Source organism: Pongo abelii, chromosome 5, assembly GCF_028885655.2.
Source record: "Pongo abelii isolate AG06213 chromosome 5, NHGRI_mPonAbe1-v2.0_pri, whole genome shotgun sequence".
Classification (NCBI taxonomy): domain Eukaryota; kingdom Metazoa; phylum Chordata; class Mammalia; order Primates; family Hominidae; genus Pongo; species Pongo abelii.
In genome coordinates this window covers 4997471-5016487 of record NC_071990.2, presented here as the reverse complement: position 1 = coordinate 5016487, position 19017 = coordinate 4997471, and the positions used below count along the sequence as shown (strand labels likewise).

The window sequence follows — 19017 nt, the reverse complement described above, 5'->3', positions numbered from 1 at the left end:
TGTCTACAAAAGAGCAGGAATCCTGTCTTCTTTGAGAATAGGGCAACAATCAAGTGGATGGTTTTAATTATTCAGATAGAGTCACAGGACATTAGATGCAGAATATTAAAATCTCCATCATTCAGGGGAAATAATTTTAAATACAGGTAGACATATAGAGGCATATCACTATCCAGGTAGCAGAGTCATTATTTAAAGGACACTAGAGTTCCTCTGTGAGGAGGAACTGAGCTCAAAGAAGATGTTCAGTATCAATACAGTGAGATTACAGAGTACAAATCTGAACACTTTTGTAAGCTTCTCCCTAAGTGGAGGAGTGGGGCCAACTCCAGGAGTTTGCTTTTTGCTTGTCTGAGAATCTCTTGACAGATCCTAGAAGTGACAATTCTATGTTGGGTCTTAAAAAGAAGAGGTAGTGTGATACAGCAATCCCACCCCTACATGTATACTCAAGAGAAATGAAAACGTGTCCACACAAAGATTTATATGCAAATATTTATTGAAACCTTATTAGCAATAGCCAAAAAGTGGAAACAACCCAGATGGCCATCAGATAATAAATGGATGAGCCACATGTGGTATAGCCATATACAATAAAAGTATTATTGGTGGTAAAACAGAACAAAGCACTGACACATGCTAGAACATGGATGGCCCTTGAGAACATTATGCTATGGGAAAGAAGCCAGACACAAAAAGTCACGTATGATTTCGTTTTTATGAAATGGCCAAAATAGGCAAATGCATCGAGACAGAAAGTGGGTTAGTGGTTGCCAGGGGCTAGAGAGGATGGGACATTTGAAAGGCGACTAATGAGTAGTGTTTCCTTGGGGGTAATGAAAATGCTCTAAAATTGATTGTGGTAATGGATGCAGAACTGTGAATATACCAAAAACCATTGAACTGTACACTTTAATTGGATAGATTTGATGTATGAATTATATCTCCATAAAGCTGTTAAGAGACATCAGGAAGAGACCAGAGTTTCTTCTGTGCCCTCTGCCACAGGAAAGGAGGGAAGTCCGCCCAGTCTTCCTACGGGCGTTGCTCCTTGGGGCGGTTTAGCATGCCATTACCACAGACTGTGGCTGGGACCTGCGGGACTCATTTGTAAATGCCGCCTTCTTTGACAACACCTGGGATTGTTGAAATGGAAGTCATCAATTACTAGAAGCCATTAATTGAATGCTGTGTGCCAGGCGTTGTAGTAAGACATTATAAATACCATCTAATTTATGTAAAATTGACATTATCCCGTTCTGTAGGTAAGGAAACTGAGACTACAGGGTTAGGTGAAACCCAAGGTTTCTGAGCCAGTGATTGGCAGAGCAGGTGTTTAAACCAGGTTTGTGTTGGGAAAAACCCCAGGCTCTTAAGTACAACATTATCCTGCCTTCCCCCTTCTCCACCCTCACCCCAGCCCCAGTCAAAAAGGCAGCAGGAAATGGGACAAGTTATCACTTAGAAGAATACTGATTTGGTTTTAAAAGTATTGAATAGAATGACCAAATGATCTAGTGATTCCATTTATCAGTATATACCCCAGAGAACTGAAAGCAGGGACTCAAAAGGATACTTGCCCACCAATGTTGGGAGCAGTATTATTCACAACAGCAACCCAGTGTCCCTCAACAGACGAATGGATGAACAAAATGTGGTACAGCCGTACAATGGAATGTTACTCAGCCCTAAAGAGGAAGGAAATTCTGCCACATGCCACAGCAAGGGTGAACCTTGACGACATTGTCCTAAGTGAAATAAGCCATAAAAGAAACAAATGCTGTATAATTCCACTTATAGGGGGTCCCTAGAGTCCCCCTATAGATGGAAAGTAGAATTGGGGTTGCCAAAGACTGGAGGGGAGGGAGAATAGAGAGTTAGTGTTTAATGGCTGCAGGGTTTCAGGGGAGGAAAATGAAGAGATTCTGGAGAAGGATGCTGTTTGATGGTTGTACAACAATGTGAATGTACTTAACGCCACAGAACTGTACACTTAAAATGAATAAAATGGTAAATGTGTTTTTTATATTTAACAAACACACACACACAGACACACACATCAGTATTGTGTTTGTTTGAAAGTCTAGAGCTAGAAAGCTTTTTTGAGTGTATTTAGCAGGAAAACTTAAAAGAAAGTTCTCGTCTTTGCAGGAGACAGGCCTGAGGCATCTAGAGAAAATGAACACCACCTAGGGAGCCGATCACACCTGGAGTGATCTACACCCTCCACAGTCCTAGGAGCGATCTGCACGCTCCACGGTCCTAGGAGCGATCTGCACCCTCCACGGTCCTGGGAGCGATCTGCACCCTCCACGGTCCTGGGAGCGATCTGCACCCTCCACGGTCCTGGGAGCGATCTGCACCCTCCACGGTCCTGGGAGCGATCTGCACCCTCCACGGTCCTGGGAGCGATCTGCACCCTCCACGGTCCTGGGAGCGATCTGCACCCTCCACGGTCCTGGGGAGCGATCTGCACCCTCCACGGTCCTGGGAGCGATCTGCACCCTCCACGGTCCTGGGAGCGATCTGCACCCTCCACGGTCCTAGGAGTGCCGTTACCAAGGGAGAGGAAGGAGAAGGAATAGGGATGAAGTCTCTTAAATAGACATTTGATGACATTTTCCCCAATTTGTTGGTTTGCAATGACTAAGACTTTTTGCTTTTTAACCTGTTATTATGGAAAAATGTGAACATATACAAAAGTATGTAGAATTGTCAAATGAATCCTGTGCATCCATCAGCCATCTATAACAGTTAGATACTCTGTAATATCAATAGATGGTATTTTTCATCCTTACGCCTACCCATGCTCTCCCGTACTGTTTTAAGAAACTGTGTATTCGTTTTCATATTAAACTATTTTGGTACATATCTGAAAAGATGATTATTTTTAAAACATAGCTATGAAACTAACAAAATAATACTAATTCCTTAATATCATCAAATACAAAGTGTTTAAATTTTAGTGTCTCACAAATACCACCAATCTTCAAACTGGGTGATCTGTCTATAATCTGTCTTTAAAAGAAATCTATAGGCCCCATCCGTATCTTTTTTTCTTCCTTGCTCTTCTTTTTCCTTACAATTTCTTTGCTGAAGAAGTCAGTTCTTTTGTCTGGATTTTGCTGATTTTATCTTGGTTTTCTTGCTTATCTTATGTAAAAACTGAAAGCTCTATCTTAACCAGCTAGGTTCTTAGCCCTGGCCAGACACTACACTCACCTGGGAAGCTTGTAAAATCCTGACATGTGTGGAAAGCAGCTTGTCACTTCCTCAATAAGTTAAACATAGAATTACCATATGACCCAGCAATTTCACTCCAAAAGAACTGAAACAGGTTCAAACACAGTCTTGTATTCGTATGTTCCCAGCGGCACTATTTTCAATAGCCAAAAGATGGAAACAACCCAAATATCCTTCAGCTGTGGAAAGGATCAACAAAATGTGGTATGTCCACGCAATGGAATATTATTCATCCTTAGAAGTTACAAAGTACTCATACATGTTTACAACCTGGATGAACCTTGAAAACACTGCGGTAAATGAAAGAAGCCTGACACAAAAGCCACGTATTACATGATTTCATCGATATGTCTACGGAAAGCCATAGAAACAGAACATAGATTAGTGGTTGCCGGAGGCTGGGAAAATAAGAAAACAGGGAGGGGCTGCTTAATGAGTATGGGGTTTCCTTTTGGGGTGATGAAAATTTCCAGAACTAAATAGCGTTGATGATTGTACAATTGTGAAGGTACTTAATACCACTGAATTACGCACTTTGAAGTGGTTTAAATGATTTTATGTTATGTGAACTTTACCACAATTTTTTATAATTCTGATGTATAAAAACACCCCAGACCAAGTAATTAATAATCTCTTAAGTGTGACCCGAGCATCAGAATATTCTAAAGCCCTCCGAGGGATGCCAGTGTACACGCAAGGTTTGGAATCATTGACAGAGGCTGGACGGGTCAGGATCGTGTCTTTGGAGCCTTCCTCACAGGTGGTTGTGGCATGCTAGATTTTAGCCCGTGCAAGTTTGCTTCTGTATTCCAAAGGATAACCATGTCTCTTGCACTCCTGTGAGACAGCAGATGCTGTCAGGAATCTGCTGCCTACAGTCACAAAACACATTCTCTCCTTTTTTAGAAAATAAAATTTAAGAAAACCTAAGAAGAAAACGATCGATCATCTTGATCTTGTTTTTGTGTGAGAGGAAAGGGCCCTCTGTTTCTAGCTACCATATAGATGTGTAAAACAGTGCCACCCATAGCCTCACCCGTGAGATGGCAGCACACGGACAAGTGGCCCTCAGGCTGCCCAGCACACGCACACACACCCTGCCCAACAGCAACAAAAAGAGACAAAGTAACCAGTCCTGATTCCTTGGGGAGGCAGGCGAACCTCCTGTAGTCATCTTTGTCCTGCAGTGGCTGGTGCTGCCGTCATACCCGTAGAATCTCCGCAGTGCGTGCTTCCCTACCCTGGGAAGGAAATGTCATTTCCTTGCAAGACTCACTTCTCATGAGCACTGATAGGCCACAGCTGCTGCTGGCTCTGCAGCCTTGGCAGAGTTGCAAATAGGTTAAACGGAGATGGGAGTTCTAGTTCTCTTTTGCTTCAGCCAGCTTCCTTTTCTGGCTAAATTTGAATAAACTCAAAGAAACTGGGCAAGGGGTTTACGGCTCCCCGTGGAGCTTCACAAAGATAAGTTCCACTTATGTGATCCAAGAGGTGGTTGGCTTGTGATTTTCTTTGCTCAGCATTACTCGTTAATATCCTGAACTCACATTTCTGAAAACAACTGTAGCTGAGATGTGCTCTTGGAGCAGCAAAACTACAAGTTAAACTTGGAAATCAAACCTCCCACTTTCACTCTCAGCCTTTTGTAGCAAAGGCTGGGTACTCTTCTCTTTGAAAGCATGGGATTTTCATTTAAAATGTTAACTAGAAAAAATAGAAGACATTCTTTCAGAGGAGGTGTGTTGTAGATTTTGTTTTTGTTTTTGTTTTTGTTTTTTTATAAGTGCTAGATTTTGAAGTCAGAAGACCTGGAAAGGAGTATCTCAGCTCCATAATCCATTTACCAATTGTGCAGATGTACACAGGTTACTCAGTTTCTCTGGTTCCATATACTCAATCCTAAGGAAATATGAATATTATGTATTGCATAGGACAAGGGTAAAAACGGTGAGAAACTAAGTAAAGCATGTAAGCTTAGCACATGCCCAATAAATGTCACTTTCCTAAATATGTATTGCTTATGTATTAAGCAAGTGATCCTCAAACTTAATCCCTGAGAGGCAGGGAGGTTAAGAGATGAGATGCAAAAATACCCTTTTTCTTTTCTGTGGGCCTGTCCTGAAAGCAACAAGGAATTGGGTACGATCATGAAAACTTGCTTTGGGTTAAACCAAGTTAAAATTTAGGATCTGCTGATATGTCTTGATCTGTCAACTGGGGACCCACGGCTGCTTAAAGATAAAGGCGTAAGTCAGGGATAAAATAATGAAGCCAAGGCATACAATGATTGCCTCTCAATTATGAGTTGTATCCTGCTGCTTCTTTTCACAAAACATATTTTCCAAGTCTTTAAATATTCTTCTATAATGTCATTCTTAATGATTGCATAGTGAGGATACGGTGCAGCAAAAAGCTATGGACAGCTCTGTGGCAGCTAATTTGAAAATCTAATAAAAAAATAAATTAACCTGAGGAATAGAAAGCTTGAATAGACCAATTACCGTAGAAGAGATTAAAATATCTACTGGTTTGAGCCTTTTCAGACTTTCTTTTGGCCTAGTCCTTGATGAATTTTTGTGAATGGCTTACAGACAACGTTTTCTTTGTTGTTTTTAGAGGGAGCTTTTTTGCAGGCACAATTTTCTTTTTTCTCTTTTAAGAGATGAGGTGTTGCTGTGTTGGCCAAGTTGGTCTCAAACTCCTGGCCTCAAGTGATCCTCCTGCCTTTACCTCCCAAACTGCTGGGATTACAGGCGTGCGCCATTGCACCCAGCCAGACACAAATTTTTTTAATGTATTCTCTGAGATACGTGTGTGTATTTAGTTTGTCCATTGTATTATTCAAATTCTCTGTGATTACCTTTTTAAATGTACTGTTTCTATCCAGCTTTGAAAGAGCAATATCAAAGCTCCCCACCATCATTTTGCCTTTGTCAGTTTCTCCTTCTATTTCTAATAATTTAGGTTTTATATACTTCGCTACAGTCTTATTTAGTGCATACAGCTTTATGACTGCTGCATCCTTTCTGTAAATGTTGCTCATTATTTAGTTTGAAGGTTTTAGACTCAATTCTGCCTTGTCAAATATTAATATAAACTAGAATTTTCCCCCACAAATGTACCCGGTATATCTTAACTCATCCCTTGATTTTCAGTCTTCCTTTACCACTTTTGTTTAAGGGGTTTTCATCTTGTTTTGTTACCTATCCCAGTTAGTACATTCACATTTCATATTATGGCTGATGGAGTTGATTTTATTCTCTTATGTTATTATGTATTTTAGTTGGTTCTCTCTTTTCCTTATTTTTAATGGTTTTATCAAGTAACTATTCATTCCCTGTTTATCTCTCTTTTCTTTTGTCAGTTTGGAAATTCCATTCTACTTTTCTGCGCCCTTAATGACTGTCTTCTGTATCCCAGTGCTGATAATTAGAAGCATATATTTGTTACTATTATGTGTGAGAGGATACCAGCTTTTCCCACCAAGACCTGTTTCCCTAGACATAAATTTCATAAAGAAGTGTATTGCTTATTCGTTGTTTTTCCCGAGTCTCTGAGTGCTCTTGCTGTGTACCTCTTGTTGTCTTCCTCTCCTCAGCAGTTTTAGAAGCAGCCATTTGTTTCAGGTTTTTTTCTGTCTGGCTCCTGGATTCCTTTAGGCGTATTGTTATTTTTCTTTGTCATCTCACTGGGGCCCAGGTCTGCTTGTTACAGCGCCCCATGTGGCTGCAGTTCTGTAGGTGATAAAAGTGAATGGCTCCCTACTCCGGAGGACCAGTGGGGCAGCAGCGGCGGCAGCTGCGAGTCTCCCTGTTCCCAGGTCCCCTGTGCAATGCCATCCTGAGGAGCAGGGAGCAACAGCCTTGCTCTCTAGCCCCTGCTTGGCAGATAAAGCTCACTTGGGAGGCCAGTGTCAGCCAGATTCCCAGGGCCCACACGTCTCCTCCAGCCCCACTAATCCCAGAATCCCAGCGTTGGCCTCCAGGCCCTGCATGGCCCACCAGGAGGAAAGCTCTCATGAACTCCCCCTGCAGCCCACTCCCAGGCCCAAGACCTCACTCACACCAGCGTCTCCCCCAGCGTTGGGGTGGGAACAGGGGAAGCATAGTCTATTCAGGGCTCCACAGTTCCAGAATTCCTCTCTGTAGTACCTCTTAATAAAAAAGATTTCAGATTTAATTAGTTTTTGTAGTCAGAGCTGGGAACCTAATCCATATTTAGAACATAATCTGTAAGAAAAGCATATTCCAAGTACTTACCAACTTTGAATGAAGACTTCTGCAGCACAGCTGACTTCCCACCCGTCCACAGCCCTGCTTCACCTCGGCACGAATCTCTCTGACTTGGCCTGTTGGGCTGCTTTGCACTCTCGCTTCTCCCTCCCTTCAGTGTGGCTGGTGGAGTAAGGATGGTCCTAGGTCCTACATTTTCACATTTTCCACAGTAAGATACATTACATTTTTAAAAATAATTGTTTTCAACAAAGCCATAAAGTAAGATCTGGTAAGCTGAATAATGGCCCCCAAAGGCGTCCACATCCTAATCCCGGAGACCTGTGAATGTTACATTTTATGGCAAAAGGGACTTCACAGGTAGGATCAAATGAGGATCTTAACATGGAGATCAGCCTGGGTCATCCACATTGGCCCTCCTGTAATCACAACTATTCTTCCAAGAGGAAGGCAGAGGGAGGTTTGACTGCAGAGGAAGAGAAAGTGACAGAAGCAGAGATCGGATCAACTGCTTTGAGGATGAGGCAGGCACCCCACGCTAAGCAATGCAGGAGGCCATACAAGCTGGAAAAGACAAGGAAACAGATTTTCCCCAGAGCCTTGGAAAAAAGCCAGCCCTGACAACACCTTGACTTTCACCCAGTGAAACTGATTTTTGACTTCTGGCCTCCATAACTGTAAGAGAATAAACTTGTGTTGTTCTAAGCCACCTGTTTGGGGGTCATTTTTGACTGCAGCATTAGGAAGCTAACACACAGGGTAATCCTTTGGAGAAACCTGGGTTGTCTCAGGGCAGCCCGCGAGCCCAATGCCACTATTTCCCATATCCCCAGCTGAGTGCGGGAGCAGGTGGACGCATTCCTAGAATCACACCATCAAGTGCAGTGGCCCTTTATGGCCTGGAAGCATGGCTGGGGTGCAGGCAGGGTTGTGGCCGCTCGCAGCCTCTAAGCCCTCAGGGACAGTGCACACGTGGAGAGAAGTCCTTTGGGGGAATTGAGCAGTTTTTTGAGCAAGCGCATATGTAAGGAGCACATCAGAAGCTCTGGAGAGGCAAAGTCAAGACTTTGAAGGGCATAGGCCCAAGCACTGGCTGCCCAAGAGAAGCCCCAGGCCCTTCTCTGCTGGTAGCATCTGCTCCCTCCAGGTGCTGGCGGTGTCACCTAGTCATGCAGGTGACATGGGGCCTCACATAAAAAAATGTAAATAAAAGCAAGATTGATGAGCTTGGTCATACCCCATGTAGTAGTTCATATCCAGAGTCCTGTGAGAACATCGGAAGTGTGGACAAAGAGGAAACCAAAAGAACAGTAAGAAACTTCAAGAGACACGTTCCCAAAATGGTCATGAGGAGAGAAAAGAGGAGGGAAGCATCTTCTCCAAATGCACGTATTTGTGACTGTCACTTCCTCTCAAGGGGCACTGAGATCTCCAGATATGATTTCCTTCCCTGAAGAGGAAAAAGTTAAAGGTGGCTCCTTTTTATCTGCCATCTGTCAGCCAGGCAGCCTTGTCACTTTGACTTTCTTCAAAGAGATGTACTCCACCACTATGAAGCCCAGTAGTTCCATTTACTCCCGAGTGAGGGGTGAGCTAGGGACACGATTTGTATCTACGAGGCCACAGGGCATTCTTATTTTGCAACTCCATATCACCCCTGCGTACAGCTGGGAGCAGGGTGTGAGCGGTGATGGGTGCCCTGCTTCCACGATATAAATGTCATCACTGCAATCCTCTTCACTATTGGCAGCTTCTGTAAAATATTTCTCTGTAGACAGTAAGAAACCTAAATTTGGATTTTCACTTAATTTTTAATATTCCAAGCAGAACCAAGTTTGCTTTGTAGAGAAATCAACAACTGTAAGACACCCTCTCCCATCACCTGCCCAGACTCTTCCTCATCCAGGTGCTGATTTGTCTACCACCAAAAAAATTGTAAAGGATGGTATAAATGTCAATTTCCAGGTTTCATACTATCCTATAATTCAGCAGGATGTCTCCATTGGAGGAAATGGGTGAAGCGTACAGGGACCCCCTCTCTACTATTTTTTGCAACTTCCTGTGAATGTATATTTATTTCAAAATTAAAAGCAAGGGTTAGAAATGGTAAACTGTAATGTAACAATGTTGTTTTTATCACAGGTTTTTAAAAACCCACTAAAAATAAATAAAAACGAAAAAAGGATGATACAGATCACATTGTCCATTAGAAAAATAACGTAAGCTATAAATGCAAGCTATATGTGTAATTGTCTAGTTGCCACATTTTAAAAAGCAAAAAGGAACAGGCAAAATTAATTCTAATAACATAAGTTCTTTAACCCAGTATATTTAAAAGATTGTCATTTAAGCAATACAAAAAAATTAACATATTTTGCTTTTTTTCTTACTAAGCCTTTGAAACCCAGTCTGTATTTTATACTTATAGAACATCTCTGTTTGGACCAGCCATATTTCAAGTGCTAAATAGCCACATGTGCAATGGAGTAGCACAAGTCTAGACAGTATTGGGGCTGTAATTGCAAAATCTTTTAATGACTTTTTAACCTGTATCTTTTAACATCTTTATTAAGATTCGCATACCTTAAAATTCACCCATTTAAAGTATATTATTCGGCCGGGCACGGTGGCTTATGCCTGTAATCGCAGCACATTGGGAAGCCGAGGCAGGTGGATCACTTGATCCCAGGAGTTCAAGACCATTCTGGGTAACATGATGAAACCCTATCTCAACAAAAAATACAAAAAGAGGCCAGGCGCGGTGGCACATGACTGTAATCCCAGCACTTTGGGAGGCTAATGTGGGCAGATCACTTAAGGTCAGAAGTTTGAGACCAACCTGGCCAACATGGTGAAACCCCATCTCTACTAAACATACAAAAATTAGCCAGGTGTGGTGGCAGGTGCCTGTGGACCCAGCTACTTGGGATGTTGAGACAGGAGAATTGCTTGAACCCGGGAGGCAGAGGTTGCAGTGAGCCAAGATCGTGCCACTGCACTCCAGCCTGGGTGACAGAGTGAGACTCTGTCTCAAATAAATAAATAAAGTATATTATTCACTGGTTTTTAGTATATTCAGAGTTGTGCCAGCATCACTACAATCAAATTTAAAACATTTTCAGCACCCCAGAAAGAAACCCCGTACTCATTCGCACTCACTCCACACTCCCTCCCGCTTGCCCACCCATCCCCAGCCACTAACCTGCCCTCTGTCTCTATGTATTGGCCTATTCTGGATATTTCATATAAATGGAATCATACAATATGTGGCCTTTTGTGTTTGGCTTTTGTCACTTAGCATCATATTTTCAAGGTTCATCCTTGTAGCATGTATCTGAACTTCATTCCTTTTTGTGGCTAAATAATATTCCATTGTATGAATATACCACATTTTATTTATTTGTTCATCAGTTAATATGTATTTGGGCTGTTTTCACTTCTTGGCTGTTGTGAATTGTGTTGCTGTGACCGTCTTCGTACACATTTCTGAGGCGTATGTTTTCATTCCCTTGGGTGTAGTTGCTGTACAGAATCATTCTTGCACTGTACTTCAGTTGCTTTTTCATGCATTTCTCTTGGCTGTTATCTGTCTGCTGTCTGCATTCTTCGAATACCTGAGCGTTTCTAGCAGCTACACTGCCGATCTCCCCAGGGTCTTGAAGGGTTTGCTTCCATTCCCCCGAGCATTATACTCAGTTGGTGCTGGTGGCCTGGCTCTGGCCGGGTCACTAGCAAAGGGCCAAGGATGTGAAGGGCTTTCATCACTGTCTTCCAAGGGAGAGGAAGCCTTGCGTTTGCACAGCTCTGGAAGAGTCATTGTTTTGCATCAGAAGAGCTTAGGATACTTCTATCAAAAAATAAAGGAAATAATCTTCATATCTAAAGGGCTTAACTTTGTGGTGAACTCTGCAGCTTTCCATAATAGGGTCCCAAAGGTAAGTGAGAGGAACATATTACCCTAATTCAGAAATAAACCGTGTGCATGGTGAAAGGCAGTGTCTTCGCAAACTGCCCAGAAAGAAGGTCTTGGCCCACCAATGGGCAGTGTCCTCAGGGTTAGACCCAGCGTCAGTGTCCCTTTGTCTTGATGCTGAGAGAAGTGGATCAGCCGCCTTGTTTGAACCAAAACGCACATCAGAAATGGGTCCAAAGGAAAGCCACTTACTGCAGGCTGAGTTTGTGGGATTCAGGAGTCAGAATGAAAACCCAGAGCTTTTCTCACTGAGCTTATCATCAAAGCCTTCAAGGTTTTCTTTGCCTAAAAAGAGCTGAGTCCCTCAGATATCTCAGTTTCCTAGTTCATATGAGTACATTAGAACATCTTGTCCCTAAACAGCATGAAGAATGCTCCTGGGAGGGGTGCCTTCCTCTGACAGCTTCAGCTGCAGGCTTGTGGCAACTCCATGTGTGGTGACCACTCTGGGATTCTTGTTTCTGTTCTGCCAGGGCTTGCCCTGAGACCTTACACAAGTACCTCCTTCTCTTGGAATTCATTCCTTCGTTCAGCAGAGTGTCTGAGGCACCACGCGAGGCACTGGGAGCAGGCCAGGGTCACTGTGCTCGAGTTGCTGACAGGTGCATGGGGGTGTTTGCTCACAGCCTGGGTCATGGGCTCCATCCCGGCTGCCTAGACCAAAGGTTCCAAGTCGAGGCAACCAAAGCAAGTGATAGGGCGGGACTAGTTGATTGGAAGAGGGAGGAGAGCTGGGGGAGGGCCTGGCACCCAGCCAGGGAATGAGGATTCCATAGGAGTGAGCTGTCCTAGAAACCACTGGAGGTTTCGGGGCTATGGGTTGATGTGATGAGCATGCGTCTCTAGAGGGATGACTTCAGCAGCCATGCAGGTGCAGCAAGGTGGGCGCAGCCCCTTCTCCTCACCGCGGCTGCAGCAGCCACGTCAGCAAGGCCAGGAAGATGCCCACAGGTCTCGTATGAAGATGACCGGCTTCCCAGACTCAGGAATAGTTTCACTAGGAGACGAGGGAAGCTCTGCACTGCTAGGTGCTGGGGACATGAAATGGGATCATCCCAACTTCAGGGAGCTCACAGTCTCATGTCGGAGACCAACACCAAAACCACACAAAGTATATTGACAGCCCAGTGTGGCTGGTGCTGGATGGTGACAGGGCACAGTTGTGAATACCTGGAGCAGTTTTCCAGAGCATGGTCTGCAGCCTTGTCCCAGATCTACTAACTCATAATGTCTGGGGAGGCAGAGGGCCCTTTGATAAATCCGACATCCACTGCAGTCTGAGCCCTGCTGGCCGAGGGAGCCAGGCAGGGAGGTGGGTCAGGGACACTTGCTGGTTGGAGGGCCAGCCCGTCAGGATGAAGTCCGCCTGCCACTGTTGATCCTTTGTTAAATGGCTACCTGCTTGCAATCATGGTGATTGAAGTCGAATCCCATCTCCCTGAATAGAGGTGATTGTCGCTTGGAGATCCACCCATGAGGGACGAATATTTCTGAAGTCACACTTTAGGCCAGTCGGAGGCATAGGCAAAAGGGGGAAATGGAAAAGAGGAGAAAGAACAAAGAAGCAAAGGACACATGAACTCATTAAAGCCCTGTGTCTGCTAGGAAAGAAACCTTTTCTCTAAATTTTCTAAAAACCAGGAAATAAGGCTGGATGCAGTGGTTCACGCCTGTAATCCTAGCACTTTGGGAGGTGGGAAGATCACCTGAGACAGAGCAGCGGGGGCAGCAGCAGGAGAGAAGTGGACATGTTCTGGTGCGGAGGCCGAGGCTTCTGGGCCAGTATGTGGAGCCCTGCAAATGTGTTCTTTTCCCCCTAGGTGTTTAACTGGAAGGTGTGTCCAGTAAACTGGGCCTCAGGGACCACACTAGGGCTGTGGAGCCACCAGCCAATTCCCCATGCCCTAAGACAGCCCCAGGGACCCGGGAGGTGAGCTTGCTGAGAGACAGCGTGTGCCCGCCCTCTCCATGGCCCTGGGAGAGCAGAGGACTACCAAACAGCCACCACAGTTGGACTGGCACCAGAAAACAGGAGGCCCAGCTCTCCACCTCCCAGACCCCGGTGTCGTCTGAGGCTCCCATTCACGTCATCTTCACCTCTTGCAGTGCATGGCCGTCTGTGCAGCTGTGCGTGCATCTCGCCTGCAGAATGCTAGACAGAAACTGCACTGTGAGTGGCTTGATCATGGCCTGTCACCACAGACCGTGGCTTCCTTTTCAGGGACAGCCCAAAGTCTTACTTCGAGGTCCTCACCCTACAGGTGACACTCAAAATACTGAACTGCCATGGGCCATCGGCATGGGCCCCTCAGAATGGAATCTGGTCATGCTAGAGCAGCATGTCAGGGGCCCACCAGGCCAGACGGGAGCCAGGGCACCCCAGGAGAGGGAAAAGGGAGGAGGGTGGTTTATTAAGTAGGGGCCGTGGGAACAGCTGGAAGTTGTTCAACTTCTGACCACAAGGCCAGGACATGCTGCCTGAACATCAGTTTTGTCCTATACCCTGGCCAAGGGTCCCCTTCCCCCAGAAGTGCTTATACATATACTCAGACGTCTCCTAGATCCTGCAATGTGGGGGTCCTACAGGAGAGCTTAGGAGCAGTGTCTTCGGGGGTGAGTCACGTTAACCAGGGCACTGCCTGTTCCCTGCTCACCGCCCCCGTCCCACCACTGCTGACTCCCCATGTCTCACCCTCTGTTCTCTCTCTCACCTCCACTCTCCATGACCAGCTCTTCCTGAGGGCTTCTGGGAACAGAGCTGCTGCCTTCCCAAGGCTGGGGTTGGGATGAGGACGTGTGTGCTGGGCGAGGGTCAAGTATTCTCAGAGCACCGGGCCCACCGCTCCAGCCAAGGCCCTGTCAGGCCCTATGGCTCAAGGCAATGTTTTTCCCTCTCACCTGACTTCTGGGTAGGGGGAGACAAAAGGGAGCCCAGGTACTTGGGTATGTTGGTATACGTATGACCCCAATATCGTTAGCCTGTGACATCCTTCCTGGAAGGCTCCCAAGCCCTGGGCGATTGAGAGGGTGTTGCTGGCCATGTGTTTTCAAGTCCGTGGATGTCGCGTAGCAGCTCCCTGTGGGAGGTGAGCAGAGGAACGCAGTGCAGCCATTGGGAAGAGACAGTTGGGTCTGTGCGTGGCAACGTGGAAGGATGCCACGTGGGATGCTGAGCGTGAAGGAGAGCGCGTGCTGGGAAACCGTGCAGACGGGGATGTCTGCCTCGTTTGTCTCTGTTGGTATTCACCACCATTTCTTGCATGAGCCAGATGTTGGCCCATGAGGGCAGAGGTAGGACAGCTGCCACCAGCCATGGCATGCAGTCAGGAACAGATGGATGTGGGACTGTCCAAGAGAAACTTCTGGAAAGCACTGGGTCGGCGACAGGAGGGAGCCCAACGGGGAAAGGGCACTCATTGCGTCTCATCAAGGGATATTGTTCATTCCTGACGATTTGATGCCAAAAAGCATCAAACTCCCCTGGACCACTTATTTAAAGAGGCCAGTAATCAGCACATTTTACAAGCCTGAATTTAAAGAAAAAAACAAGTATGACTTCTGGTTCCTACTCTGGAAGCCCTTTCCAATTCTGAGTGTCGCATTTCTGGTGCAGGACCCTTGACTCTGGTTCTGCTGTGTTCGTTGCTCTGGAAATTGTGAAACTCTCAGAGTGGTGACATCTCAATGCTACCCTACATGTGGAAGCCCACAAAGTCAGGAACTTCTAGAATCAAACAGATTAGTGTGGGTGATTATTCTCTGTACTCTCCAACCAAGCAGGGTGCTGTCAGTCATCACCGGATGAAGGTGACAGGCAAAACCAGAGAGGCAGTCCATCTTTAAGTCTCCGCAAACAAGTCGTCTGGGGGTGGGCGAGCAGACTCGGGATGTGCCTTTTTCCCGCAGGTTTCTGCTGAGCTTGCCTGCTCAATTATATTCAATTAAAGCAAATATTAAAACCAGAACTGGTTCAAGTCGACTTTGAAAAAATGTGTCCCTGGAGGAGTAAAATAGCAACAGGCAGCCTGATTGCCCCAGAAAGTTTGTCAAAGATATACATCCCCCAGAGCAGGTGGTGAACACACCATCAAGAATGTGCTCATTCCCCAGCACACATCCCAGGAAGGATCAGCCTCAGCATTTGCATCACCTTGTAGCTAATTGTAGGGGGGCCAGGATTCTGGCCTCGCCGCTGTGGTTTTGGTGGCATGAAGCAGAGTTCAGGGACAGACATGCAGCTGAGCTTTGGTCTCTCCCCAAATGCAGGAGTGTGACCTCTCATGGGACATTACCTCTGGCAGTTTGCCTGGGCTCTGTTGTCGCCATCCCAGGGAAATGCCAGGTTTTCTTCTGACGTGATGTTTGGGCCCTGAGTTCTGCCCAGTTCCCAGACGGGCCTGGTGACAGTTGCGGCGGTGCTGACATGTAACATGGTGTGCTGTTTGGATGCTTTTGTCTCGGGGATCCTCTGTTGTGCAATGCTGTAATGCCAGCTCCAGAGGACTCCTGGCTAGTGGCTGGCACTGTCTGTATCCACTCTGCCCATGTGGCCTTCTCTGCACTGACCATCAGGGGTCGGGAGGTAGCTGTCTCCTGTTTTATAACTGTCTTCCCCACCCTGAGCAGTGGTCTAGACCAGCAGATAGAAATCACACATAAAACCCAGCTCCTCTAAAGTACAGGTGTATATATAGAAGACAGGAAGATATTCCCTGCCTTCAGCTAGCAGTGTAGCAGGTGATAGCATCCTGGAACACCGTAGGGTGCAAAGACACTTCTGTCCCCTGGTTTTGTAGTCCATGGCCCTATGTACCCAAAGTACACCTGGTAGGAAAATAGATACCCTAGTTTTTTGCTTGTTTTTTGGAAAAGTATGGACTCCATTGCAGGGCAGGGGTGGAGGGAAAGAAAACCAGGTAATACTCAAAAAATAAGTGCTAAGCCTGAATCCCTTTAGATGAGCACTGCTTCTCATTCAGGGACGCTAGTCAGAAGCAAGGAAGCAATGACATGCGTGCCCCCACCCCCCAACTACCTCCCTGATGAGAAATTCCACAGGTAGGGCTGGGCCACCTAGGTCCTACTGAGAGGCAAAGCCAGCTGGACTTCCTGGGTCGAGTGGGGACTCGGAGAACTTTTCTGTCTTACAAGAGGATTGTAAAATGCACCAATCAGTGCTCTGTAAAAACGCACCAATCGGTGCTCCGTAGCTAGCTAGAGGTTTGTAAAATGCACCAATCAGTACTCTGTAAAAATGCACCAATCAGCACTCTGTGGCTAGCTAGAGGTTTGCAAAATGGACCAATCAGCACCCTGTAAAATGGACCAATCAGCAGGACATGGGCAGAGACAAATAAGGGAATACAAGCTGGCCACCCCCAGCCAGCCGCAGCAACCCACTGGGGTCCCCTTCCACGCTGTGGAGACTTTGTTCCTTTGCTCTCCACAATAAATCTTGCTGCTGCTCACTTTTTGGGTCCACACCACCTTTAAGAGCTGTAACACTCACCATGAAGGCCCGTGGCTTCATTCCTGAAGTCAGAGAGACCACGAACCCACCAGAAGGAACAAACTCCGGGCACACTACAAAGCAGACCCTGTGGCTCCCGTGCACAGACCTCAATAGGAACCTCTGCCTTAACATGTGTGCCCATTCAAAAAGGACTCATTCCTGCAGAGGGAACAGAAAGCTTGTGAGATGGGAACCACTGCTAGCTGCCCACGACTTTGGGCTCTTTGAGATCCATTAAAATAATTTCATTCCCGGCCAGGCACCGTGCCTCATGCCTATAATCCCAGCACTTTGGGAGGCTGAGGTGGGTGTATCCTGAGGTCAGGAGATCACGACCAGCCTGGCCAATATGGTGAAACCCCGTCTCTACTAAAAATACAAAAAAATTAGCCAGACGTGGTGGCACGCACCTGTAGTCCCAGCTACTCGGGAGGCTGAGGCAGAAGAATTGCTTGAACCCGGGAGGCAGAGGTTGCAGTGAGCCGAGATCATGCACTCCAGCTTAGATGACAAGCGAGACTCTTTCTCAAAAAATAAAATAGTTTCATTCCCGTTCCTATGATGATGTGGAATGTCACAGATGCCATAGAAAGAGACCATCACATGGTGGGCCTTTTTTGTTTTTTGTTTTTTGTTTTTTTTTTTTTTGGAGACAGAGTCTCATTCTGCCACCCAGGCTATAGTGCAATTGTGCAATCTCGGCTCACTGCAACCTCTGCCTCCCAGGTTCAAGCATTTCCCCTGCCTCAGCTTCCCACTAGCTGGGATTACAGGCATGGGCCACCACGTCCAGCTAAATTTTTTTGTATTTTTAGTAGAGACAGGGTCTTGTCACATTGGTCAGGCTGGTGTCAAACTCCTGGCCACAAGTGATCCGCCTGCCTCAGCCTCCCAAAGTGGTGGGATCACAGGTGTGAGACACCACACCCGGCCTTTTTTAACTGAACGTGAGACGTTCAGAAAGACAACAAGCCGGTGCAGCATGCTGACAAAAGTGGGTAAGAGTGAGGGCAACTGTGTGTTCATGATTGAGGCAGACACTTGAGAATGAACAAGGGCTCTATCTGTAGTCACCCAGGGACAGTGGATGTGGACTGGACATGTGGTCATGCTGATGAAGAGTGCACGCTCTTGCACCTTGTTTCTCTCTTGTCCCAACAAGCAAAGATGAAACATATTAATTATTAACTGTGACACGGGTTAGTGGGCAGGGATATGAACTTGCTCATCACTCTGCCAGCAACAACACGGAGGAAATAAGAGGCCGACTCCCCACCACCTCCCTCCACATTAAGAATATCCCATATCTGATATTCAAGGCTTACAGGAAGGATGGAGATGGATTGTGTACTAGGAGAGGGGAGGCAAAAAGATGCATCCCTGGCTTCTTTGAAATGGCCTTCTTTCTCAGCTACCACACGTCGTTGGAGATTGAAGTTTCAGTAATCCAGTTTGGATGATCCCTTCAGGCACTCTTCTGTTGCATAAAATGGTGGCAGAAATAAAAGTGGCAGTGTTATGCTATTATATGTAAACATTTTGAAAAACAAGCCTACTGGATTCTAAAAAGAAAAAAGGTTCTGTGGACTGAGGGCTATTTTTGGAGGTACACCATGTGGTCGATATTCGTAAGTTTGGGTTTCACAATACTTCTTGCTGCTATACAGAAGAGACTGAAAAAATATAGACATAAATTCATGTGTCCCTATTTCAGTGTGCTTTTTTTAAAAAATTGGGAAATATAAAAAGCATGATAAAAATGGTCTATTTGACAAATAAGCTTTTATCGCTGGTGACTTGACTGTGACCAGGCTGTGGCAGTGCCTCTCCATGCTGGGATCTCACCAGGGACAATTGCTGCATGAATTGCAGGCGGCGTGAAAGGATGTCCAGCCTTGTCATAAGCCAGAGGAGGGCCACAGATGTCATGCTTACCTTCCTCCGTGCAGGTGAACAGGAGCAGGCAGTTTAGCATGTGCCATCTGAAACCATATGCTGAAATTCTACTATCAAAAATGTATTGGCCAGGCACTTTAGGAGGCCGAGTCAGGCAGATC

At 45.9% G+C, this 19017-nt stretch overlaps 1 protein-coding gene and 1 long non-coding RNA gene across 4 annotated transcripts in view; one reads left to right on the top strand and one right to left on the bottom strand.

Annotated features, from left to right (window-relative positions):
• Nucleotides 1-19017, top strand: part of LYRM4 (LYR motif containing 4) — a 196607-nt gene that overhangs the window by 125786 nt on the left and 51804 nt on the right. Inside the window, exon 3 of one of the 3 annotated variants that reach the window (XM_054557162.2) lies at nucleotides 2152-2886. The exons of the other annotated variants lie outside the window; for them this stretch is intronic. Within the exon in view, the coding sequence (XP_054413137.1) occupies nucleotides 2152-2193 (42 nt within the window). The 3' untranslated portion in view covers nucleotides 2194-2886. Of the gene's footprint in view, nucleotides 1-2151; nucleotides 2887-19017 lie in introns of those variants that run through there. 3 annotated transcript variants of the gene reach the window in all.
• LOC134761645 (uncharacterized) lies at nucleotides 4869-18934 on the bottom strand. Its single transcript, XR_010140556.1, has 3 exons — nucleotides 18286-18934; nucleotides 16958-17119; nucleotides 4869-7664 (listed from the first exon to the last, which is right to left on the bottom strand). It is a non-coding gene; the product is annotated as an uncharacterized LOC134761645 (long non-coding RNA).